We start from the raw sequence: 26,919 nt of genomic DNA on the forward strand, positions 1-26,919 counted from the left end.
CGGCAGGGGGTGTGTCCACCGCGCTCGGCCGTTCGTGCTTTTCCGGAGAGGTTGCAGAAGGTGACGTCAGCGCAGCCGGGGCCCGGGGTATATAAGGGGCGAGCCTCGCTGGCCGCGCTCAGACGAAGATCCGGACAGCTGGAGTGAGCGCGTTGGATTCCTTAATAACAGCCCAGAGCCGGTGAGGCCGCACCCCTTCCCCCCCCTTATTGCCCCCATCCTGCCCAAAGTACCCATAATACCCCCAGGGGCAGCTATCCATCCTCCCAATGCTGTACTCTGGGCTCTCTTGCACCTTTACAGCAACCATGCAATGTGCATTAATGTCTTAGTCTACTAATAATGATGCCAAGCAACATTACTCGTTGTGAGGCACAATGGTAATATCCCTGTGGGCCTTGGCTGCATTGGTTCCAATTAACGATTGCAAGCTCTGTGGGCAAGCTCTGTAACGATTGCAATATCTGATATTCACCATCCGAGTCTGTGTGATCTAGTGCATTAAAGGGAGGTGTCTATTTACAATGTTGCAAAAGCTGTTGTATGTTAATGTAACAAGCTGTCTTATTTATTTATTTTTTTTATTATAATTACTCAATATTTACAATGCATACTTAATATAGCTGGTTTTGCTGACCTATAGATATTTGTTTGCATTTTATGAATTTTAGCCATTGAATCTTTTTTTATATTTTAATTGAATACCCTTTTGACGGACTGTAATAGCAATGTGTGTGTATTGTTTCTGTAATGTCAATTCAAGGCTGAGAATGCAAACAATGGATAGATAAAAGATAAGGTGGGGGGGATTTGAAAGTGAATTGTTGAAACCCTATTTGATTAGATTTCTAGCTTTCCAGCTTGAGCAGTCCTATTTTTATTCAATATCTCTCTTGCCACCAGTGCATACATTTTTAATCCTGTTACCAAGGCTCCCAGCTGCAGAAGAGAATTTAACACCTTCCTTCCTTCCCAGCGTTTTGTAACACATTGGAATGTGGTAATAATTGGTTTATTTTTGCACTAGGTGCTCTGATACCATATTATGCATTACTGTGGGTGTTGTAGGGCGTTAGCTGCAGGAATGTCATTCTGGAAAATATGAGCTCTGCTAGTTTCTATGTCAAGGACGTGCTCCGCTTGCCCCTTGCACCCACCCAGCGCCCTCTACCCCTGGGAGTATTCGAATTGAATTGTGAGATGGTTAGACTTCATTACATTGATGCAATTACTTGTAAATGCTGTCACTGCTAGTAATCTCTTTGCACCTACACAAATAAAATAATTTTTTTCTGTAATGGCTAGTTTTATGGTAGACTAGTACAGTATGTACTACAAGTTTACAATCTGTGTCTGTATATAATTACATTATATATATATATATATATATATATATATATATATATATATATATATATATATATATATATAAAATATGCATGGGATATAAAAAAAAGCATGACATGTCTGCCTAGTATTTGAATAATATATAATTATGTATTTCACTTATGTTGCTTACAAATTTCAATCACCGTATATTTCAATATATAGCATTGGAATTATGTTGTTTTAAATGGTTTATAGTTCAGCGTCCTTATATCCTTATTCTAAACATGGTATTACCGAACATAATTTAATGTGTCTTATGCAGTGGTCATTGCAGTGAAATTATATATATATGCACTGCACATATCTGAATGATGGTTTTTGACAGCATTCACCCATCCTGTATAGATAGTTTGTTGACACAATTATTAACTACATTTTTCTCCTTTAGCTTGTGGGGGGCATAGATGGTGGGCATGTCTTATCACGTATACACTCTCTACAGTGACTCCAAATGTGTTAGTTGTTTAGTGAGGGTACAATGGCTGTTTCTATGTTAAGCAGTTAATATCTCGCCATACATACCCAGCATTTTATGGATTCCAGACATGCACTGATATCTGTGCCGAAGCCAGCTGCACATGTACAAAGTGTATTACACCCTCTCTGGTAACTTGTAGGGTGCGTTTGGAGTTTATAGTCTGTTCTACGTTAGCACTCAAGTATCTCAATGAATTAACACCAGCAATAATGTGTTTTTATTGGTACAGAAGACAATCTCAATCATATAAATGCTCTTTGATATTTGTAGGTAGCTATAGAGTGATTGGTAAAACAGAAAGCAGACAATTGCTCAATTGTCCTATATATTATCTACCAGCACTCTTGTTAACTTGACTATTTAATTGCTACATACACTTATACCACGTAAGCTACAAAATAACTTTCGATAATAGTATTTATAACCCCATCTTCGATATGGTCGTCCCTTTAAATTCTGCGAGGCTGCCGCAGTGTGAATCAGAGATTTTAAAAGTTGGCTTTAATGCCCAGAGGAGTCTCCGGATATAGAATAAAAATGCAGTGAAAATGACTTTGTAAAATCAAAAGGTGCCCTTCCTTCTAAAAATCCATTAGTTCCTGGGGGCGGGCAAACCGCCAGTTTGTAGATGGCTAATTAATTTAGATACCAGACACTACACAGAGCTTAACTGGGCTACATTGGCAAACTGTGAGGGAAAGTATAATGCAGTAAATGCGGAAGTGTATAAAGATTGCTGGCAATGATGTTAATGACACCTTTCTCTGACTGAAATATCGATACAATGACCTGTCCTGTTTTTTAAGGGTTAGAATTGTCTGTTCCGCCATGTTGTCTCTTCGTAAGATCAGAGTCCAGGTATCGTGTGGTGTGTTTGCAGTGATGAGTTCCTGCTCTTATGACCTGTTTCGCTATGTTCTTTTATTCTTAGCTAGAAGAGCTTTTCAATTGCTCACTGCCTATTTTATACTGTGATTTCTTTCTGTGGGGATGAGAAGGACCAATCTATACCGCAGTATTGTGGCATGTTTCTATGTTATATTTCTCTTCTGCATGGAGTGTTATTGTTATTCTGCTTGCAGCAATTCAATGATTTAATCCTCTGGGCACAGACTGATTTGCTGTGCTGTATTATTATTCATGACGTTCAGCGTTATTCAGTTCATGTGGATCCCCCAGCAAAGTTTTCACACAAAAAAAGAAAAGGAAACTTTTAAAACAAGACCCCGAATTGTTATATAACGAAATTGTGTTATCCGTCAATTCTGTCTCGTACTCCAACTGTAGATGGTCTTGCAAAAGAGAAAAGCAAATGTTTTACTTCAAATGTTACAATGTGAGTTAATACAAAGAATATTTTCTCAAAGATGTTGTTGTCTTCTAAATAATTAATGATCGTTGTGCAGAGGTCTGCGCTGTATGTCGACCGCGCAGGAATGCGGAGCAGGTTCTGGCACAAGGTGCTGCAGACATCATGCTGGGATGGCTGATTACGAGAAGGTTCTGCAATTCTCTGGGCGGGATTTGGATCTCTGCAGGTTCAGAATGTGGGCTTGTCTGCTGCAGGGGTGACCACAACACGTTTCTGCCTAATGCCGCAACAACTGTAAAGCCAGTGCAGCCTTCGTCATATTTATGAAATTTAATTCATTCTGCTACAGGGAAAAAAAAATGTGTAAATGAATATTTTTTTTTTTTATATATATTGGAATTAAGAACTTTTGTTTTAGTAATAGATGGAAAAAGTTACATTTTAGCTGCTTTGACTACTTTGGGTCTTTGAGTCTGTCCAGTTTGGGGATTCTAGGAAGGAGAGGGTTAATTAATTCTGACTTGTATTTTTTTCAATCCCTTGCAAAGGAGCAGCCTAGGCTGCTGGTCTGTCTTGTGACTTCTGCACATTTCCCATGTTCTATAACTATGGAAACAATAGGAAGCGCAGATTCTGGTATTAAAGCACCCATATATTTACCCAGTCATCTGATCCTCATGAGTGCTGTATAGTATCCATCGTGTACACAGTGAAGGAAGCCATTTTGTAGGCTGAATGAATGGTCCTGAAAATGCAGACTATTTACTGGGAGCGAGTAACTAGTTTCTTGTGAAATTGACATGCTGAATGTTGGTTCTACCCATAAAATGGCTGCCTCTACTGGGTGTGGGTTCTACATTAAGAGGCCATTTCTGCCGTTGCATCGTATAAACAAGTAATTTTATGTCGAGTAGGTCTCAGCCTGCATTTAAAATTCATAATTTGCAGCCTTGAAGTGAATCAGTCTGGTCTCCTCACCTCATGACACCCTGCCCTGCCTAACTGGTTTCTCTTGACTAGGTAAAATAAAGATTCATACATGTTTCACTAGAACGGTACCATACATTATTTCCAACAATGGAATGAAAAATGGTTCCATTTAAATTAGCAGCCATTGTTTTCTTGTCAAGTCAGTGTCGTTGCCAGTATCTGCTGACCAATTCTACAGTTGTATGAGAAAAATAACAGCCTATTTGAAACTCCTGTTTTTTTCTGTCAGACTGTAAAGTTATGGATTTAACTCTTTTTTTAAAACAGTTTATTTTTTCATAAATGGTTACTGTTGACCAAAATATTTTGCACTGTGCTTGTTGTACAGCAGCACTATCATCATCATTTATTTATATAGCGCCACTAATTCCGCAGCGCTGTACAGAGAACTCGCTCACATTTGTCCCTGCCCCATTGGAGCTTACAGTCTAAATTCCCTAACATACACACACAGAGAGAGACTAGGGTCAATTTTTTTTTATAGCAGCCAATTAACCTACAAGTATATTTTTGGAATGTGGGAGGAAACCAGAGCACCCGGAGGAAACCCACGCAAACACTGGGAGAACATACAAACTCCACACACCACTATCAGTAAGACGTATGCATTCACTGTTATGTCAGTATGATAATGAGTTACAGCCAGGGCATACCAGTCCTTATGAGTTACAGCATTTTTAGTGGTGTGTGTGTTTCATGTGGCTGTTTTATTAGTATTTTTGCTAGCTGTGTTACTTTCTGGTTAATTTGCTTTTTAAATTGCACCGTTACGTACGCTGAGTGGGTCAGCTGTTTTGTGGAGTCAAAGGGCTATTAAATGCCAAATTTCCAGTTATGAACCAGATATTGTCCTTAGTTGCTCTTGAACAAGTTTGCTGAAAATTCACCCTGTCTGTTCGCTAGGAACTAGTGACCTGACACAGCGCAATCTGCCTCAGGGTTGTCAGTCAATCCAAGTGAAACAGGCTGCATTTTATCAATATTGGTACAGCCCTTTAAATGGCTGACTGCTCTGTATAGAGGAAATTGGTACACTTTCTTGCAGTGAAAAGTGAAGCTAGTTGCTACAATATAATATGTTTGGAAAAAAGCCATGAAAGAAATGCAGTGTTTTCAGTCCTCATCATTTTACGTGCATTTAATTTATAGATGCGTTTAATATGTAGGAATAAACGGTGTCCTAAGTTACTACAGAAAGCACACCCAGCTGAAAGTAGGTTTATTCTGCATATCTTGCTTCATGTCTGCGAGAAGTAGATACAGATTGCTTGGATGGTGTAAATGTTCCATGTTATTAAATATCTTTAATGACAGCAGCTGTTTGGTTGACTATAACCATACAGCACCATGACTGGTGTATACATTATATGTAGTTATATATATATATATATATATATATATATATATATATATATATATATATATATATATATTATATATAGCAAGACCGTCTGCCACTGCAGGGCTGTCATTTGATAGTGTGCGGATGTAGATATTAAGCTGTGGCATACATTATAGGGTTTCATTCTGTCTACCTAGTGGGTATATGCCTTAGTAGAAACTGTTCCCCTGTAAATGGACGGCAGATCATAGGGACATAGATTGTGTGCAGCTGACATGCTTCCTCTATACTTCCATTTAGAATATTGGTAGCTGCCTTATTCTGTATAGACAGGAATAGCACCAGCTTTATCCAGTAACACTACATCACTGATTCTTAAGACTATGTGCACAACATTCTATAAGTACACTGTATACAGACCTAGGACACTACACCCCCAACATTCTATAAGTACACTCTATACAGACATAGGACACTACACCCCCAACATTCTATAAGTACACTCTATACAGACATAGGACACTACACCCCCCAACATTCTATAAGTACACTCTATACAGACCTAGGACACTACACCCCCCAACATTCTATAAGTACACTCTATACAGACCTAGGACACGACACCCCCAACATTCTATAAGTACACTCTATACAGACATAGGACACTACACCCCCCAACATTCTATAAGTACACTCTATACAGACCTAGGACACTACACCCCCCAACATTCTATAAGTACACTCTATACAGACCTAGGACACGACACCCCCAACATTCTATAAGTACACTCTATACAGACATAGGACACTACACCCCCCAACATTCTATAAGTACACTCTATACAGACCTAGGACACTACACCCCCCAACATTCTATAAGTACACTCTATACAGACCTAGGACACGACACCCCCAACATTCTATAAGTACACTCTATACAGACATAGGACACGATACCCCCAACATTCTATAAGTACACTGTATACAGACATAGGACACGATACCCCCAACATTCTATAAGTACACTGTATACAGACATAGGACACTACACCCCCAACATTCTATAAGTACACTGTATACAGACATAGGACACTACACCCCCCAACATTCTAGAAGTACACTGTATACAGACCTAGAACACTACACCCCCAACATTCTATAAGTACACTCTATACAGACATAGGACACGATACCCCCAACATTCTATAAGTACACTCTATACAGACCTAGGACACTACACCCCCCAACATTCTATAAGTACACTGTATACAGACCTAGAACACTACACCCCCCAACATTCTATAAGTACACTGTATACAGACATAGGACACTACACCCCCCAACATTCTATAAGTACACTCTATACAGACCTAGGACACTACACCCCCCAACATTCTATAAGTACACTGTATACAGACCTAGAACACTACACCCCCAACATTCTATAAGTACACTCTATACAGACATAGGACACGATACCCCCAACATTCTATAAGTACACTCTATACAGACCTAGGACACTACACCCCCCAACATTCTATAAGTACACTGTATACAGACCTAGAACACTACACCCCCCAACATTCTATAAGTACACTGTATACAGACCTAGAACACTACACCCCCAACATTCTATAAGTACACTGTATACAGACATAGGACACGACACCCCCAACATGACCTGACCATACTACAATTCTATTATACAAAACGCTGTTTCTTTTCAAATACTCATTTTAGTACATTTAATAGCACTTGTTTTACAGTGACAGTGTGACTGGATGGGCTTATTTTGCCACCCGGTCTGTTGCACAGTTTATCGGGGTTGCTTTCTCGCCATCTGTAACAGACTGTTGCTGACCACTCCCACTGGTGTCACCTTGCCACCAGACACTCGCCGAGTTGCGAGTGGCAACTGCGCAATAATTGAAGGAGAATTTGGCTACCATCACTAGGCTCCATCAATGGCGTCTACAAATGTTACTTCTGGGTAGCTAGTGTAGCTGCTGCAACACCTCTTTGCTGTGGGTTGGCTGTTACCTCCTGACCGCTAGCTATGGATCAGGACCGCTGGGTAGCGGGCAGAGATTGTTGACACAGAAGCTGGGTTCAACACAGGACAGCTGAGGAACAGATTAGAGTGTAAGCTCTTAACTGTTGGTCACAGGACACAGCAGGCAACTGGCGTCAGGCAGAATCTTCAAGCAGTGATGTTTATTTTCTCAAGTGGTCTCCTATATACTGTTTCTGACACACGTTGGCAAGAGGTAACCTAGCACCCTTCCTAGCTGGCACCACAAAGTCTGAGATATTACATCAGATATTTAGCTTCAGCGTGTAATATAGTCTCTAATCTTGGATTTAACAAAATTCACATCAGTCTGTGATTTTCTAAATTACTTGCCGATTGCGTTATTCATGTAGTTCATTTACTTTTTCTTAACAAGACAGGATAAAAGGTAACGACCCCCTGCTGAGTATTCGGGCTAAAGAAAAAGTGTTGGTCACTCACAGATTAAAAAGGCTTATTTACCATGGAATTTCCTTTCTTCAGACACTTGCAAAAACAACTTTCCTCTGACATGGCATCAGTACGTTTCCAATGCAAAACTCTGCACATTTGCTATGGTAAACATTGCTGCACTGCGCCACTAAGTGCAGTAAATTTATACAAGAAGTTATTTCTAAGTGATCCAGCCACAGACAGAGTTTCAAAATCTGTCACAGTTCTGAGCATAAAGTGTTCAGAAAATTGTCTTCTGTTTTTAATACATTGTAGGCTCCTTGTTGCCAGAATGAACCTACAGTTTAATTTGCAAACCTATATACAGTGGGGATGGAGCTCCACTTCGAAGTCTGGAACTATCTGGTATTATCAGCTGAATGCAGACGGGAGGGGCCGTGGCTGTGGATCAATTTCCTTGTACTAGTTGCTGCAGTGATGTGATGTAGGAGTGCAGCCTTATCTGAAGCTGGAAGGTGCTGATAGAAGCTGTTTAGACATAATTACTTCGAACACACACACTGCACAAAGTCCTAACTACAAGGCTGTTGTAAAAGTCTTTATGCTGTATAATTGTGCTTTACCTAATGTAATAAATAAAGAATATACATATACAAAAGTTATTTGCTTGCAATGTACATGTATATGTGTTTATAAATTATACAATGCACAAACCATCATGTTGCAGCATAGCCTAGAACAGTGTTAGCTAACCTGTGACACTCCAGGTGTTGTGAAACTACAAGTCCCAGCATACACTTCCAGCAATAAGCTGCTATAGATTGGCAAAGCATGCTGGGACTTGTAGTTTTACAACACCTGGAGTGTCACAGGTTAGCCAACACTGGCCTAGAACATGCATATTTCAGGGGGTTTTTTTTGTATCCCCATCATTGTTTTGATGTAGGGAGAGGACACTACTGTCACCGTAGCAGCCTGTGTCATTGTTGTGGGGCTCTATAAAATTCAGAGCTTTGGACCAAGAGAAAACCATCTTAATGTAACTGGAAGTTGCTGTGATTGTACAGTAGCCAGTGACTGTGGTATAATTTATACCACCATCCACCCTGGTTGGTCAACAAGGTCCCCGTATTTCTTTTCTTAACCAATGTCTGGTCACTCTGAACCTCTTTAGAGTTTATATGTTCATTAGAACTTGGCAGTGAGGCGGATCTGTCTCCAAAGAGCCGCTCGACAGGTTGAAAGGCAAATGCAATAATTTCTCATCCAAAGCTCACAACATTGGGAAAATGATCTATACAATCAAACCCCAAAGAGGTAGTCCATGCCCCTTACTCATTGCAAATTAGGGAGGGTTACACCCATCTGCAGCTCAAGTTGTCCTATTCCAGTGTTGGCTAACCTGCGACACTCCAGGTGTTGTGAAACTACAACTCCCAGCATGCTTTGCCACTATATAGCCGCTTATTGCTGGAGGGGTATGCTGGGACTTGTAGTTTCACAACATCTGGAGTGTCACAGGTTAGCCAACACTGTCCTATTCTATCGCTAAATTGGATTGAGCAAGGTCTGGGTCCCAGGATCCTGCCTCAAATACTTTGATTATAATTTACCACTGCCTACTGTAGATACATAGACGTGTGTGTGTGTATGTTTGTGTATATATGTATGTGTATATATATTATATTATATTTTATTTTCCAGGTAAAGGTGTGACTGCCTGGTTGCTGGGTCATCCATTTGATTCTAGTGGTTTAGGGTGTGTACAGTCTTTTAGTGAAGGAGCTTGAAGAGGTGGGAGATCCATAAGCTTGGCACTGGGCCCAGTAATTTAGTAGGAATTCCTTTACTTGAGGAGTTCAAAGAACACATTGAAGGTCACAGGAAACTGACATGAGAATGTCATTGTACTAGCTGTAACTGCATAGGTTTTCTAATTTTGGAGGCTTATGAAGAATTGCAGTATAAGAATCCTTGATAAGGGAGCTGGGAGTGTATTATATCATGTATTATGCTGCTATGTAATAACATGCAACTTTCAAAACTTCTCCCCTGGGATCAGTCATGTGACGGGGTTGGAGGGGGCGTGGCGTTGTCGTCGCTGCAACATAACCCCGCTCCCACTATAAAATGCCAAAATTCACGGCATTCAATAGCGGGCGGCTGGGCTTAATGACGAGATTAAGCCCTGCCATTCAATGCCGTGAATTTCGGCGAATCCGGGAGGTTTGCCTAATCTTCCTGGAGTTCAGGAGGACTCCCTGAAATTTGGGAGCCTTTCGGGAGAGTAGGCAAGTATGTGCAATAGGTTACCAGACAATCGGACCTTTAGAAGGTGAAATCCATAACAACCAAGCAAACTCATTAGTGAATCTTGCTGTAGACTGTTCCAAGCTAATGGTTGGTTACTGTACACTTACATTATTTGTGCCATGGTTGTAAAGGGGACACTAAACCTAAAATATATATATAATATAATAGATACACATATTAAAGGCGCTTATCGGATATATATGCGAGATAACGGTACAGTTATGATCAAAAGGATCATGATCGTACTGTTATCTCGCTATAGTTGGCCGGTTTTAGGGTAGGTCCACAGAAGCATTATCCCTTGTTGCTTCCAGAAGAACACAAGAAAGTAGACCGGGAAATATGATCTTGACTGCTATGTCATGCTGTATTTGCTGCCCATACGGACAGTTGTGGCTAGGGGTGAACATATTGAGGCAGGGCCCATTTTTTTATGGTAGCATTTGAGCCGTGTTTCCAAAATGGTTTTGCGGCAATATTTTGCTGGTGATTTTCTCACATTACATTTGGAATGCGGCAATGGGAAATCCATCTGCGGATGGGCCCTTAGCTGTATATGCATTTTGTAATATCTCCCATTCTGTGGCTCACATTTCAACAAAAAAAAATTATATATATATATATTTCCATTTATTAAAGTAATTTTAATTTTGCTTATTAAGCCGTTTTGTTCATTTTGTTTGTATACTTGAAGCCACTCTTTACATGTATTGCGGTTTCATATGAATGAGTCTTTACATTCATGGGTGGAGGAACTGTAAGTGCATCCCAGCAGGGTACGGTGTTAATGTTAGGGGGGGATATGTTGCATTCCACTAAGCTCAGGGGGTTCAAATTGTGTCTGGGCGTCTTCACAGATCTGCAGTGAAGCTGTTAAGATTCAGGCTGCAGAAGTCTGCGGTAGTGCTGGTAAACGGGGGCTCTCGGAGAGGCTGCTGAGCAGGGTTTTTGGCAAGGGACGGACACGGTGACGTCGGCTGATCTGCCGCAGGAAAGATCAGTCCATTAGTGCTGCCCCGTAGCACTTCCAGAACAATGAGCTGCTCTGCTGACTAGCACAGCCTTTTATCCCAGTTAATACCAGAGTGGAGACCAGGCTCGTCGCTGGCCGAAAAAGATCCCAGAGTTCCACAAACAGTTTGTCCCATCAGTTCCTGAATCTTCCTTCTGTACAAGTTCTGCACTGCAGTAAATTCTCCATCACAGAGCAGCATACTCAGGCATAATGGCATTTCTTTGCTTTTTTTTTTTTTTTTTGCAGAATTCATTATTATTAACATTTATATATCTCTTATATATTATGCTGCGCTCAACAGTGACTATTTAATCATTGACATCAGCCCTGTGGAGCTTACAATGTCTATTCCTTACCACACAGACACCCCCACCCCCCCAGAGTCCCATCGTTACTGGAACAATAAACTAGAAAAGATTACAGTCTAAAGCTGGATATAAACACTGTTTATAAAGTGCCTGCAGAGAATGACTTTGGGGCATTTGGAAGAGAATTCTATGGCTATGTGCTTGATAAATATACGTACTGCAGAGTGAGTGTAATGTTTGTGCTTGGACTGCTTCGTGCACATCCTTCCTACACATTCCTGGCTCACTGAGACAATGTTCTCCATCAGGAAATCATTCCCCAGGAGAATGGGGCCCATCTCAGTGCATCTCACAGGGTGGGGCCTGAGAACTGTACAGCCAAATAAACCCTCTGCTGTAATATAAAGGTTCTGCATATTAACCCTTTACTGCCTGCAGCACATTTGATGACGGAGCTAGAAACATTCCCATGGCTGAAACCCACGCAAACACTGGGAGAACATACAAACTCCACACGGATAAGGCCATGGTCTGGAATCAATCTCATGACCCCAGTGCTGTGAGGCAGAAATGCTAACCACTGAGCCACTGTGTTGCCCGACCCAGTGGTCGCCTTGCTTTACTTTTTCTTTTGTGGAATAAAATTACTCTTAAGATTTTCACTATGACACTTTATAAGTAATTCTACTTTATGGTAAATGAGCCACTCACAAACTAAAGTCTCAACATCTACCCTTTTAGATGAATGGGTAAATTCTTTCAAGGAGTTCTGACCTGGAATGAACAAACACCATTTAAGTATATAATTTTAGGTAGAAGACCTAAAACTACCATACCCCTTTTTTGCAGGCATGTTTCCCTCCCAAATTATGTAAAACCATTGAGCCCAATGAACCCTCTGTGTGATCAAATGTATCCCAATTTTGAATTCCGCCTGAGATCAGGTTGCGCAGTAGGTCCCAAGTCACTGTCCTTATTACAGGGTATTGTCAGATTTCAGCTTTGCAGCAGGTAGCGATTACTTACCTGGCTCTTCTCCAGCACAGTTGTGCTGAATCTATGGTTGAAGTCAGCAGCTCTGCACTGGAGAACCAGTGATCTGTCTTATCTGACGGCACAGAACATATGCGTAATGTAACGCTGGACGCTCCTTATAAGGGGCAGGGCCACTAGTGTCCTCAGCAACAAACATATTGGAGGCTTATTTGGCTCCAAAATGCGATGCTGATGGGGTTTAATTCCCCCCTTTCTCTGATAGTCCACATGGATCAGTCTGTGTACAGTGACTGTAGTCTGAAGGAGTGCTGGAGATTCGGAGAGACACATTTATAAGCATTAATCTCTGGGTGCAGCCTTTTTTGGCTTTGTAAATATTAATTTTCCTCCTATATTTCACACTCTGATGCTACATACTACATAATTTTGTCCACTCCTTTCATATGTAACCCTTTGTTGCTGCCTGTAGTAGCAACTATAGCAGTGTTGGCTAACCTGTGAAACTCCAGGTGTTGTGGCACTGCAAATCCCAGCATGCTTTACCAATATATAGCAGCTTATTGCTGGAAGGGTATGCTGGGACTTGTAGTTTCACAACACCTGGAGTGTCACAGGTTAGCCAACACTGAACTATAGTAAACCTGGACTGCAGTGTTGAACAGTCTTTCCCAAGGGTTACCTAGATGGTAGATTACTGGGGTGTAAACCAAGATACCTTCAACATCATTACATCAGAACTTGGTTACAGTAATTCTACTAACAGCTGCTGTCTGGGTTTCTTTTTCTCCTTGCGCGATATTGGAAAGGGAATGCTGCTGGTAACTTGCCAAATCTTTCCAGTATGTAACTGGTAGCCAGAAAATGCACCTCTGCCTAGGCTCTGTCTGAGTGTGCTGTGGGGGGGGGGGGGGGGGAGGGGGGCTTGCTAGCATAGGTGCAGTGTTAGTGGAATGTGATTCTGGCCATCTGTCCTGCTTGATTGTAGATTCCACTGCAGAGGAATGATGCTTACAGTTGTCTTTACGACTTTCTTGGCCAAGAACCCAAAAATAGCCCATACATTCCTTTAGCACTGGGTGCATGCAAAGGTTTAATTTTATTGCAGTACAGTGGAAGGCCACAGGCTTTAATTTGATAAATAAGCATCGTATTTGTTGTTGCATTATCCATCTGCAGCTTTGTTTTTTTTTTTTTTTTTTAACTCAAATCATCATCATTTATTCATATAGCGCCAACATATTCCGTAGCGCTTTACAATTGGGGACAAACATAGTAAACAAATAAACAAACTGGGTAGAACAGACAAAGAGGTGAGAAGGCCCTGTTTGCAAGCTTACAATCTATGGGACAATGGGAGTTTGACACATGAGGTTAAGTCTACATTTTGCATTTCGGTCCAGCCCGGCTGCAAAGGTAAAAGTGACCCATAGGCTAAATGATCCTGTCACACAACAATGTTGGTCAGGGGGTCGTTGTCTTGTGTGAAATTGTATAACAGGTGGTAATAGGGTAATGTAGTGAGGTTAAGAGGGTGGTTGAGGAATATTATAAGCTTGTCTGAAGAGGTGGGTTTTCAGAGAACGCTTGAAAGTTTGTAGACCAGAGGAGAGTCTTATTGTGTGAGGGAGAGAATTCCATAAAGTGGGTGCAGCCCGAAAAAAGTCCTGTAACCGGGAATGGGAGGATGTAATGAGGGTGGTTGTATTAAGATGATGTTCTTGCATCTATATGAGGTTCTATTCCACCATAGTCTACGTTCTCCACATCTATTGTTTGTGTCTGTAATAACCAGGAAATCTGAGTTTTTCTCTGCACTTCTTTCCAGCCCTGCCCACGCAAGGGATATTATGGAAGAGGGTGAAACGTGGAGCAAAAGAGATTTTCCAGTGGATGTTAATTTGTTCCTATTATTAGGAGTCGTTTAAGCTCAAAACTGTTTTGTTTTGGTCACCAATAGACCTGGTATAAAATCTTTCTCCAATGGTCACAGCCTTTTCTTAAAATCTCTATAGTTCTAACTCTCAAAGTTTCTGATACTGTTGCATGAACATTTTCTACTTAATAGTTTTGTGATTGCAAAAACATCTGTTCTTACCTGTCCTTTAACTTGTCTGACTCTGTTGCATCGTCTTTATTGGGTGTTGTCCCTCGTTTCAGAAAATGGATTCAAGCGGAGTCAAAGTGCTGGAGACGGCAGAAGACATCCAGGAGAGACGACAGCAGGTCCTAGATCGTTACCTGCGATTCAAGGAGCTCTCCACCATCCGCCGTCAGAAGTTGGAGGATTCCTACCGCTTCCAGTTCTTCCAGCGCGATGCCGACGAACTTGAAAAATGGATCCAGGAAAAGCTCCAGATCGCATCCGATGAGAACTATAAGGATCCGACCAACCTTCAGGTAAATGGTTCCACTAATTCTTCTCACGGGCTTTATCAACCTGTGTTTCCTGGTGTTGTGGAACTACAAGTCTCAGTAGGACAGTTGTAGTCACATAACAGCTGGAGAGACGCATGTTGTCTACCTCTGTTCTAAGTGTGCAGGGTGTTGGATGGTAAGATTTATTTCGGTGGGTTAATGGTAGATTTATGCAGTGGTAGATACATAGGTTTTGCAGAGGCGTTATTGCTGGGCTGTTTGGGCTCGCGGTGGGGGTCGGTGCTGGGCTGTTTAGGCTCGCGGTGCTGGGCTCTTTGGGCTAGTGGTGCGGGTCGGTGCTGGGCTCTTTGGACATGCAGTGGGGGGTTGGTACTGGGCTGTTTTTTGGGCACGCAGTGGGGGGTCGGTGCTGGGCTGTTTGGGCACGCGGTGGGGGTATGGTGCTGGGCTGTTTGGGCACGCGGTGGGGGTATGGTGCTGGGCTGTTTGGGCACGCGGTGGGGGTATGGTGCTGGGCTGTTTGGGCTCTCAGTGGGGGTCGGTGTTGGGCTGTTTGGGCTCCGTTTCTGCATTAATGCTACTTATATATGCTTGCAGGGGAAGCTACAGAAACACCAGGCCTTTGAGGCAGAAGTACAGGCCAATTCTGGAGCCATTGTAAAACTAGACGAGACTGGAAACCAGATGATTTCAGAGTCACATTTTGCATCCGAGACCATCAGAGTAAGTATCTGAACAATGACAATAGATTCCTATCCTCTGCAGGTACCTGTAAATCTTCAGTCTTAGGTGATCTAGATCTCCCATCATACTCTATGTATTATATTATTACCTCTTAATATCTAGTCTTGTTTTATTACAGTTTGTTCCCATATGTAAATCTGTGAATAATCTACAGAACAGTGGATCTGAAGAACCATACATTGTCTTAACAAAGAATGACCCCATATATGTATAATGTAATCCGTTCTATAGTGCTATGGTTTTAAATTCTCTGCTGATCTAACATGCATTACTGTGGTTAGAAACTGGTTATTGTCACATTGTCCTTGTTTACATAAGAGCTGTGTTTGAATTTACAGCCAGTAACACAGATTCCATTAAGACTTTCTTTTTATTTATTTCTGGATTTCGTGGTCTACTCGAGTGAGATTCAGTGAAGTCCACAGGTCTGGGGCAAGAAAGTGCAAATCCTGATATGTTTTACTTGCAATTTTCCTGCACAGAACAGTGCTATTGCTTTCATGCATCAATATTGGAGAGACACTGTCATTTGGTACAATTCTGCTTAATTTTAATATATATATATATATAATAAGTTTCAGATTCCCTGATCGTCTCTTTTGTAAGATATATGGATTCATTGTATTCATCGTGTGCAAGTTATGATTTTCTAAAATGTTGAATGACACAATAGCTCTTTCTGTTGGAGAAACTAAACCAGATCCGTCGCTCTAATGGAGCCGTTCTTGCTACAATGACTCCATCTATTTAATAAGTTTTTTCCACTCTAATCCTGGTGTGATTAGATGAGCAGTAGTGACCTTTCAGCCAGCACAATGCAGATCATTCAGCTGTTGTATGATTTTCTTAGACAACGCTTTGGGAATACTATGTATAAGGTCAGCTGGGCACTTTGTATTGTAGAAATAAACTTGTTTACTTTTTTTTATTATTATTTTTATGGGAACAAACCTACTTTAAGGTCAATTGAACGGTTTCTATGGATGTAAATTTGTAAACCTACTTTATTGACCTCTAGCGCAGAACTGTTGACACCCGTTTTGTAACATATCTGTCTATGGTTTAGTCTTTCACACCGTATCGGACAGCACAGCGGCCAAAAGTGACCAGTGTCCAAGTGGGGTCACACATCCGCGTAGGTGGAGGTTTCTGGACGTGCAGTGACAATTTCCTACTTCCCTTCTTGCATGATCGCTCCAGCTGTGTATTTAGCTATTTTATATTTACACCTTAGAAACCCTTCTGGCATTAAATAAATATGGTTTCTGGAAGAACTAGGCAAAATTTCACACCGTGACTGGTTGTGAACGTACCAAATTATTGTTATTGGGGGGTGGATTATTCCATCTAAAGTTCTCCCCTTCAGCCCAGAGTTATTGCAATCTAGTGTTCTAATAGACCAGCGCTGTGGTGGTCTTCTATGAGGGTGGACAACACTGTGCCAGTCAGGCAAGTGGTAGTTTGAGAGAGGATTGCAGTGCTGGACTCAAGCTTGCCTAAAAAGGGAAGTGGTAGCCCCAATATAAAATATAACGTTCCCTTTGATTCGTACTATGTGCAAGTCTACATGTGCATTTCTAACCCTGTTAAATAAAGTTTTATATAATATGAAAAAAAAAAAAACATTCCATATACTAAGAAAATATGTAATGTACATAGGAAACCTTTAAGGGCCAAGCATGATATATATTTAAACTTGGATGTACACAGTAGTACATTTGGGGGCTTTAATTTAGGGTTGCATCCTGGGGCTTGTGGTTCCACCATAGCTGGAGAGCCACAAGCCACCTGATTATGCTGTAATTTAGCATATTTGCACTTACCGAAGGCAGATGGGATATATTAAACTTGTATTTGCTAGTTGTGCATGGGTGTTAATTTCTTCTACTTTTTTTTTTTCTACTTTTTTTTTCTTAAGGTGTGTACTTTTTGTCGTGTTTTTGTTGTGTTTAGTTATTGTTTTGGTTTATTTCTCTGGTTGTGTAAACCTAAGTTCCTGCTTTGACAATTGCTCAAATGTCTACAAATGACCATCTTTCTTTCAGCACACTCACAAGATGTTTCAGGTGTTCCTAACACCTATTTTTATTCCCTATATTCAGTGTTTCTCTTCCTTCCCTCACCCTAGGGGGTATATTTACTAAACTGCAGGGTTGAAAAAGTGGAGATGTTGCCTATAGCAACCAATCAGATTCTAGCTTTCATTTATTTAATGCATTCTACAAAATGACAGCTAGAATCTGATTGGTTGCTATAGGCAACATCTCCACTTTTTCAACCCTGCAGTTTAGTAAATATACCCCCCCCCCCAGGTCCTTGTCTTGGGAAGCGGCCATTAATTGAACTACGGTTATGTTTCAGATCCGTTTAATTGAGCTCCACCGTCTATGGGAGCAGCTGCTCTTGAAAATGCAAGAGAAGGGAATCAAGCTGCTACAGGCACAGAAGCTGGTCCAGTACCTGCGGGAATGTGAGGACGTTCTAGACTGGATCAATGACAAGGTATTCCATGTGTTCCAAGAATCAGTGGGCGCGCTTAATCGTTCAATGTCATCTATGCTTTATAAACCTGCTTTGTGACTTAAACAACCACATAAGTAATGCCTTGAGCATTCACATAGATTTTTGCAAATCTTTATTTTGTCCATCCAGGAAAAAATTACTAAATTTAAATGATTAAAAGGACCATTTTATTTCCCCAAAGTTTTAACTTTTGGATATGAGCCCTTAAGGTAAAATACACAGTACAGTGTTAGACTGACACTCCAGTGCAGCTCTGTTAAAAAGTATGAACTCCCCAGTCTGTTAAATGTCTGAAACTCCCCCACATCTTTAGGGTCGTGTCCTAATAAGATCTGATGCAAGTCAAAAAACTGAGACTGCAGTCGTTTGACATCACACCTATCATATGTACAAATCTACCAGTCCACATAGTGCAAGTCTAAAGGATGTCAGTCACTCTCTGCCTACCCGTTATCCATATTCTTGAGAGGGCGACAATAAATGTGTTTCTGAATAGTAAGATTCTCCGGTAACTCCCCAGAGCCTAGTGCTACTCACAAGTTTTAGTACCTTGAAGACTAATTATAGCAGACAAGTCAATGCAGTGTGCGTTGCATTGCATGTCCTTTATCTGCAACTAATTCTGGGAGAGTTGTTCAATTACGGGACCTGCATTGCTCATCATGGCTTAAAATAGGGCTCAATTTTGCACCCTAGGAGGCATGAGCCCTGTTTTCAGCTGTGATGAGCAATGCGGGTCCTTTTTAAATTTGACAGTTTTCCTGGCATCTCCTTGATCGGCATTTATCTGCGACTAACTTGCACCGAGTTGAGATCTGCGCCCGTAGTGTCTATATACAAAGTAAATCTATAAAATTGTGTTCTAGGTACTTTTTCGCTCATATTGGTACTTATGTAATATATTTCTGTGTAATCAGCTTTTTCCTCATCTGTTCAACTTATTGTCAACTAGACTACTGCTATCGCTCAATCACTTGTAAAGGGAAAAAAAAATAATTTATTTGAAATAAATTAGGAAGCCATCGTGATGTCGGAGGAGCTGGGACAAGACCTGGAACACGTCGAGGTCTTGCAGAAGAAGTTTGAAGAGTTCCAGACAGATCTGGCCGCTCATGAAGACCGGGTGAATGAAGTCAACCAGTTTGCAAGCAAGTTGGCCCAGGTAACAAACCCTGAAAACCTCCCGGTTCTTCATCTAGAATGTAAAAGCGGATGTCATTACACTGCCTCCCCTTGTGTGCTTTCTATCCGCAGGAGGAACATCCAGAACTTGAGTTAATAAAGACCAAACAAGATGAAGTCAACAACAGCTGGCAGCGTCTGAAGGGGCTCTCTCAGCAGAGACAGGGAAAGCTATTTGGGGCCGCAGAAGTTCAGCGCTTTAACAGGTATGACTTGTTTTAAAGGGAAAATGTGTAATTTGCATTTTTTTTTTTTAATATAAATAACTTATCTTTTAAGCAGTGCACCGCAAACTCGCCTTTCCATCAAACTGATCCTGTAAAATATAGGTCTTTAGTGAAGCAGGCTAGCACACTGTCCCCCCATTCTCATGATTTCTTTAAACCGTATATAAGGCTAGCAAGCCGTAGCGTAGGAGGGAAAAAAAAGTGCATTAATTGAAAGGGGTTGTACTCAAAGGATAGGGGATTGGTCTTTAGGATGTTAATACTTTCCCACTGTGCACCTATGAAACCTTTTTCCATGTCTCCACATTTGGGAACTAAAAGCATGCCTCAATGTGTGGAGAGGATGCATGCAACTTGATGCGCGCTGGGCAGACCATTGAGGCGCACTGGTGCAGCACGCTTCCTAAATGACCTTCAGTATGTTTAACTTGTTTGATTAAGTTGACCCGGCATTCTGTTGCTGTATGTTCTTGCGTCTCTGCTCATCGTACGTGATCCTACAGAATGACGTCTGCTGCTGGATCAGGCTGTGATACTCAGTCCAGCATCTTTTTGTAGAACGCTGCTGTTCTAAAGTTGCCCTCTCCTATCTTTTTGCTTTAGAGACGTGGATGAGACAATCGGCTGGATCCGAGAGAAGGAGCAGCTGATGGCATCCGATGACTTTGGCCGAGACCTGGCCAGCGTGCAAGCCCTTCTGCGTAAGCACGAGGGCCTAGAGCGAGACCTGGCAGCCCTAGAGGAAAAGGTACGGCACTTATCACAGGTGTTTGCATGAAGACCCTAGAGGATGTGCTGGACAGGCAATGATTTATCTTCATCCTTGTTTGTGTAGGTGAAAGCTTTGTGCACCGAGTCAGACCGCCTGCAGGAGTCCCATCCTCAGAATGCACCTCAGATCCAGGTGAAAGGGAAGGAGCTGATCTCAAATTGGGAGCAAATTCGCGCCCTGGCAGCGGAACGCCACACACGTCTCAATGACTCTTACAAGTTAGTGATGAAAACCGTTACATCTTTATTTCTTGAGTTCAATATAAATATGCCAGTGCTTATTTGTGGTCACATTGATTTTATTGCCCTCGCCTTGTGTTTGATAAACGACTGTAGATTTCTCTTTCATCCAGTCTGGGGGACACTGCTTACCATGGGGTTGTGGAGGGGAGCTTGGGAGTTGGCACCTAACTAGTTAACTTTAGTACTGCCTACAGACCCCTCCCCTCTACAATCCCCCCGCCTCTTCCTCCTCAGTTTTTTTTAGGTGCCCAGGAGTTGGGCAGTGTTTTTTAGTACTTAGTGTAAATGTAAAAAATTGTATTTCTTTTATTTGAGTTGGAAGGTCCTCTTTCTTTTGACTATTGCATCTGCGCATAGGGTTTCAGAATTAGGTGCTCTGTCTTGCCAGGAACCATATCTGGTTTTTCACAAAGGACAGAGCGGTTGAGAACCCTCCCTTCCTTCGTTCCTAGAGTAGTTTCGGCTTTCCATCTGAAACAGGAAATTGTAATTCCGGTCTTTTCTCCAACTTCCCATTCGGATTCAGAGTCTATGGAAAAGTTAGATGTGGTTAGGACTCTCCGCATTTATGTCAAAGGAACTTCTCTAATGAGGCGTACTGATTCCTTGTTTGTTCTGTATGATGCTAATAAGAGAGGCTAGCCAGCCTCAAAACAGTCCATTGCAAAATGGACTACGGCTACCATTAGACAAGCTTACATAAGGCTAACCGTCCGGTGCCAGAGAGACTTACGGCCCATTCTACCAGATCGGTAGGGGTGTCTTGGGCAGCGAGATATGGGGCTTTTGCAGACCAGCTTTGCAGGGCAGCCACCTGGTCCTCTGTCCACACCTTTACAAAGGTTTTCCAGTTTAATATATTTGCTTCCGCGGATGCAAATTTCGCTCGTAGTGCTCTACGAGCGGGGCTTTCAGAGTAGTCCCACCCTTAGGGGGCTGCTTTAGAACGTCCCCATGGTAAGCAGTGTCCCCCAGACTGGATGAAAGAGAAAAGAGGATTTATGTACTTACGTTAAATCCGTTTCTCTGATTCCGTCTGGGGGACATTGCGATCCCTCCCTTCTGCCTTTCCTCTATATGCTCTTGGTTGATTGACCTATCTCCTTGGGGCTTTTTAAATAACTGAGGAGGAAGAGGCGGGGGGATTGTAGAGGGGAGGGGTCTGTAGGCAGTACTAAAGTTAACTAGTTAGGTGCCAACTCCCAAGCTCCCCTCCACAACCCATGGTAAGCAGTGTCCCCCAGACGGAATCAGAGAAACTGATTTAACGTAAGTACATAAATCCTCTTTTTGCAGCCTATATTGATTTACACAGGAATGTAGAATTTGAGCCATAGAATGTGATCCCTTCTGTGCCCCCTGGGTCACCCCGTGGTGTTCTCATCTTCTCAGGTTGCAGAGATTCCTTGCAGATTTCCGAGATCTGACCAGCTGGGTGACTGAAATGAAGGCGCTCATCAATGCTGACGAGCTCGCCAACGACGTAGCTGGAGCCGAGGCGCTTCTTGATAGACACCAAGAACACAAGGTAAGTAGGGTGCTGGTCGGCTCTACCGCATGAACAAACGAAACCAGCTGTTCGGTATTGCGGTGTAGCCTTAGTGTTACTATTATAGAGGAGCCATCATTGTACCTGTTCACACAGGGGAGTCAGCCGGTTCATGGGCTCAATATTATTCATAACCTATCACTGGTTTCTCCTGGATTGATAAGCTGCATTCTCGTGCATATATTGTGTGTGCATTCAACACGAGCACTTTGGAGGCAAATCTTCCATAAATTAGCAAATTCTATTAAGTGGGCACTAAGACTAAAGTTATAAACCTGCAGAACATGAAAATGAATCTCTTAATATCCGCACTTCTATGTAGCTAATAGTTCCAATATTCTAACGGATCACAAGTGATTTAGAATGGCGAACAGAATTGTTATGAAGACACATGCAGACTATATACTTTATCTGCTGATAGGAAGGAAGTATTATATATAGCAATTATATACACTGGTGTTTGTTCAATGAACTCTTTAAGCTGCTACTATGGGGTGAATTCAATTGGGCGCGTTAATGCTGAAAGTAACGCGGTCTGTGCTATATTACAGTCGTTTTAACCCAGATTTCTCTGTGTTAAACATTACCGCACTGACTGTAATAATGCTCACTATTACTGTAGTGACGGTCATAGTGCGTAGGCTGCGTTACTTTCGGCAGTAACACGGCCAGTTGAATTCCCCCGTGTATTCTTGTTACAACTTTAATTAGACCAGATGTGAAGTCCTATTTATGTCCAATACATTTCTCCCACAACATCTGTTCCTGTTTGAATACAGCTGTGGTTAATTGCATTGGGTTTTCTCTTTCCAGGGTGAAATCGATGCTCATGAAGACAGTTTCAAAGCTGCTGATGCTGCAGGACTGGCCTTGCTTAGCGCAGGTCACTACGCTTCTGATGAAGTCCGAGAGAAGGTATAAAAATAGGTGGAAATACGTTACTGGGTCATAGGCAGGGAATCCCTGGCTCACCAGCTGTTGTGGAGCATGCTTGGCTAAGCTGGGACTTGTAGAGCTGGATTTATTATTATTATTATTTTTTTATTAAGTTATTCGTATAGCACCTACGTGTTATGCAGCACTTTACAGAGCATAATCCTTCACATCGGTCCCTGTCCCAGTAGAGCTTACAATCTGTATTCCCTACCACACTGGACACACACAGACACTAGGGTGAGAAGCTGATTAACCTACCAGTATGTCTTTGGAGAGTGGGAGGAAACCGGTGTACCCGGTGAAATCCCACACAGACATGACAAGGTCCTTGGTTGGAATCAAACCCATGACCCCAGCACTATATAACCTCTGTCTACATTGGTACCTGCCTTTCTACTAAATATCTAGTTAACATTGTATTCTGTTGACAAGAATAATCCTTTTAATTTATGTTTCCCTCCTAGCTTACTGTATTGGCGGAAGAGAGAACCACCCTCCTAGAGCTGTGGGAGCTCCGCAGACAGCAGTACGAGCAATGCATGGACCTTCAACTCTTCTACCGAGACACCGAACAAGTGGACAACTGGATGAGCAAGCAGGAGGTGAGCGTCCTCAATCATTCGGCTTCCCTGGGTGTCTTTACAAACGGTCAGGATTCTAAACCCTCTAGTTCTCTGTGTAACAGGCTTTCCTGCTCAACGAGGACCTGGGAGACTCTCTGGACAGCGTAGAAGCACTCTTGAAGAAACATGAGGACTTCGAGAAATCTCTTAGTGCCCAAGAAGAGAAAATTACGGTACGATACATTCCAGTACCTTATTCTTATTCCCTTTCCACCATACGATGGTTAGTTCAAATACATGCGTACTTATATACATGATGATGGTGGTAATGGTTTGTTTTTGTTTTTATCCATGTGTAGGCCCTGGATGAATTTGCCACAAAGCTGATTCAAAATAACCACTATGCTATGGACGATGTTGCTACTCGCAGAGATGCGGTAAGTAGTGATAGGATTGGGGTTTTTCTCCACTCTCGACTTTTTGGCAAGCCGGTTTTTTTCTTATGGTCTCTTTCGATTTTTCTTCTCAGCTCCTAAGTCGCCGTAACGCCCTCCACGAGCGGGCTCTGTACCGCCGCACTCAGTTAACGGACTCCTTCCACCTGCAACAGTTCTTCAGGGACTCCGATGAGCTGAAGAGTTGGATTAATGAGAAGATGAAGACGGCAACCGATGAAGCATATAAGGTGATGAACGAAGGAAAGCTGTGATTGCTTGAGCACCTTAACCACCCGCTAAAATCAGATTAATAGTTGTGCAACTGCTGAAGAACCAGACTTGCTAACACTGATCTAGAATGTTAGCTGTTACTGTTCTTTCAGGATCTGTCCCATTCCATGTTACCTTAGGAAGGCTGGTATGATATGTATGCAATTGCATTTGTTTTTCACCTGATAGCGAAGTAACATTCTACATGCCCCCATACAGGATCCATCCAATCTCCAGGGCAAGGTGCAGAAGCACCAGGCGTTTGAGGCTGAGCTCTCTGCTAACCAAAGCCGCATTGATGCTTTGAAGAATTCCGGCCAGAAGTTAATTGATGTCAACCATTACGCATCTGATGAGGTGGCAGCACGTATGAATGACGTTATCACCTTGTGGAAGAGGCTGCTGGAGGCCACAGAACTGAAAGGTTGGAACTAGTTGCCCTTAATATGACATTAGCAATTGAACATCTGGAATTTCAATAGAGTAATATTTATGGCATTATTAATACACAGGTATCAAACTACGCGAAGCCAACCAGCAGCAACAGTTTAACAGAAATGTGGAGGACATTGAGCTGTGGTTATATGAGGTGGAGGGACATTTGGCTTCAGATGATTATGGAAAAGACTTGACCAATGTGCAGAACCTTCAGAAGAAGCATGCTCTGCTGGAGGCGGATGTAGCTGCTCACCAGGTACTGTGAACTTGCTTTTTTAGTCTTTTTGATGTTGCTCTTCAAGCCACAGTGTGGTTCCCATACGTCTCGCCTGCCAGAGGTGCCTACAGTCTGGTGCCTCCTAACCAGCATCTGTGGATGATAGAAAGGAAACCTATTAGTGCCACAATGTGGTTCACATACCAGAGGTGCCTACAGTCTGGTGCCTCCTAACCAGCATCTGCGGATGATACAAAGGAAACCTATTAGTGCCACAATGTGGTTCACATACCAGAGGTGTCTGCAGTCTGGTGCCTCCTAACCAGCATCTGTGGATGATACAAAGGGAACCTATTAGTGCCACAATCGCCATTAATTTATAATAATTAAATATAATATGAAGGAGAGCTAAGTGATGAAGATTATCATTATTGGCAAGGAATTTTGCTTTGGCCCTCTATTTGCTGTACATTGTAAAAATGATTGCCATACTAATTACTACATTCCTTCAATTAATTTTGTAGTTTTATCATGCACCTCTCTGCCAGGAATAAATCCTACAATTCTTGAATGGAGACAGGTTTATCCAGAAAGTCCCTTGTGACATTCGTAATCTAGGGAAATTTAACCTAAAAAGGAGACTGTATTTCCTTGTTTAAGTAGTCAAGCCCCCCCAGGATAGCGAGGATTTGTATCTCGTCTCGAGCTCTGTAAATCTTTCATAGTAGTTTTTTCCTTTTTGTGCCTGATTTTTGTTTCTTTAAAAAGATCTGAGTTTTATGCATTTGCCTCTAATCACACACTGTGAGACATCCACAAGGTAACCCTGGATAGCTCAAGAGGATTATTAATGTATCTCGATTCCAGCTGGGCTTGCAGTATGGGTCTCCAGGTCCACTGTCTGGGAGCAGGATGTGACAGGGAGACATGCTTAGAGCTGAGCAGTGTCGTATTTAAGGGGCAACAAAAATGTACAATTCGTTGTGTGAAAAAGTATACAAAGCGGTACATAAAAATGTAGCCCCTTAATACTTAAGTATTATTGATTACACAACTGTTTTGCTGTCCCTGCAGGACCGTATAGATGGGATCACCATCCAGGCACGTCAGTTCCAGGAGGCTGGTCATTTTGATGCAGATAATATCAGGAAGAAGCAGGAGGCCTTGGTTGGGAGATACGATGCTCTGAAGGATCCCATGATCGCTCGCAAGCAGAAACTGTCTGACTCTCTCCGTCTGCAGCAGCTGTTCAGGGACATCGAAGACGAGGAGACTTGGATTAGGGAAAAGGAACCTATCGCAGCCTCCACCAACAGAGGTAAGTGTATGTCATCTTTTTGTAGATGCCATGATGGCACTTGTTGGGGATGAGGCGTACAATGATGCAACTTGTGATCTTGTCTCAGGCAAGGATTTGATCGGTGTTCAAAACCTACTGAAGAAACACCAAGCACTGCAAGCTGAAATAGCCGGACATGAACCTCGCATCAAAGCCGTCACACAGAAAGGAAACAATATGGTCACTGAAGGTAAAAATCACGATTCAAATGATCCTAATAACACCAAATTTGGACCCATCATGTTTGAGCGCTTTATAAGACCTATACTTTGAAACTGGTCATATCCTTTAACCATCTTAAACTGTGCACTGTAAATAACCTTGGCACGACACCAGTCCGTCCTGCGCACAACAAGAATGTATCCAAAATCTAGACGTGCACCCAATTGTGCAGGGAGGTGGAAAAATCTCGCACTTGCACTTGGCAAAAGTGTAAACTTTACATTAACGCCCCCTCTTACGTCTTTACAACCACCCCTTTCATTAAATAAAACACT

The 26,919-nt window shown here is 42.1% G+C and overlaps 2 protein-coding genes across 7 annotated transcripts in view; one reads left to right on the top strand and one right to left on the bottom strand.

Annotated features, from left to right (window-relative positions):
- Positions 1–80: 80 nt before the first annotated feature.
- SPTAN1 (spectrin alpha, non-erythrocytic 1) overlaps positions 81–26,919 on the top strand; it is a 47,466-nt gene continuing 20,627 nt past the window's right edge. For all 6 annotated transcript variants that reach the window (XM_075185130.1, XM_075185132.1, XM_075185133.1 and 3 more), the window contains exons 1-18: positions 81–181; positions 14,765–15,004; positions 15,581–15,706; positions 18,089–18,229; positions 19,266–19,412; positions 19,505–19,638; positions 20,263–20,407; positions 20,495–20,649; positions 22,066–22,201; positions 23,036–23,137; positions 23,623–23,760; positions 23,844–23,954; positions 24,081–24,158; positions 24,251–24,406; positions 24,648–24,852; positions 24,941–25,122; positions 26,158–26,401; positions 26,490–26,612. In XM_075185130.1, the coding sequence (XP_075041231.1) occupies positions 14,768–15,004; positions 15,581–15,706; positions 18,089–18,229; positions 19,266–19,412; positions 19,505–19,638; positions 20,263–20,407; positions 20,495–20,649; positions 22,066–22,201; positions 23,036–23,137; positions 23,623–23,760; positions 23,844–23,954; positions 24,081–24,158; positions 24,251–24,406; positions 24,648–24,852; positions 24,941–25,122; positions 26,158–26,401; positions 26,490–26,612 (2,560 nt within the window). In that variant the 5' untranslated portion in view covers positions 81–181; positions 14,765–14,767. The remainder of the gene's footprint in view (positions 182–14,764; positions 15,005–15,580; positions 15,707–18,088; positions 18,230–19,265; positions 19,413–19,504; positions 19,639–20,262; positions 20,408–20,494; positions 20,650–22,065; positions 22,202–23,035; positions 23,138–23,622; positions 23,761–23,843; positions 23,955–24,080; positions 24,159–24,250; positions 24,407–24,647; positions 24,853–24,940; positions 25,123–26,157; positions 26,402–26,489; positions 26,613–26,919) is intronic.
- The window catches only part of DYNC2I2 (dynein 2 intermediate chain 2), a 40,652-nt gene continuing 39,108 nt past the window's right edge, over positions 25,376–26,919 (bottom strand). The window contains exon 9 of the mRNA XM_075185138.1: positions 25,376–25,412. Coding sequence (XP_075041239.1) covers positions 25,402–25,412 — 11 coding nt within the window. The 3' untranslated portion in view covers positions 25,376–25,401. The remainder of the gene's footprint in view (positions 25,413–26,919) is intronic.

This window comes from Mixophyes fleayi, chromosome 9 (genome assembly GCF_038048845.1).
Source record: "Mixophyes fleayi isolate aMixFle1 chromosome 9, aMixFle1.hap1, whole genome shotgun sequence".
Lineage (NCBI taxonomy): Eukaryota > Metazoa > Chordata > Amphibia > Anura > Limnodynastidae > Mixophyes > Mixophyes fleayi.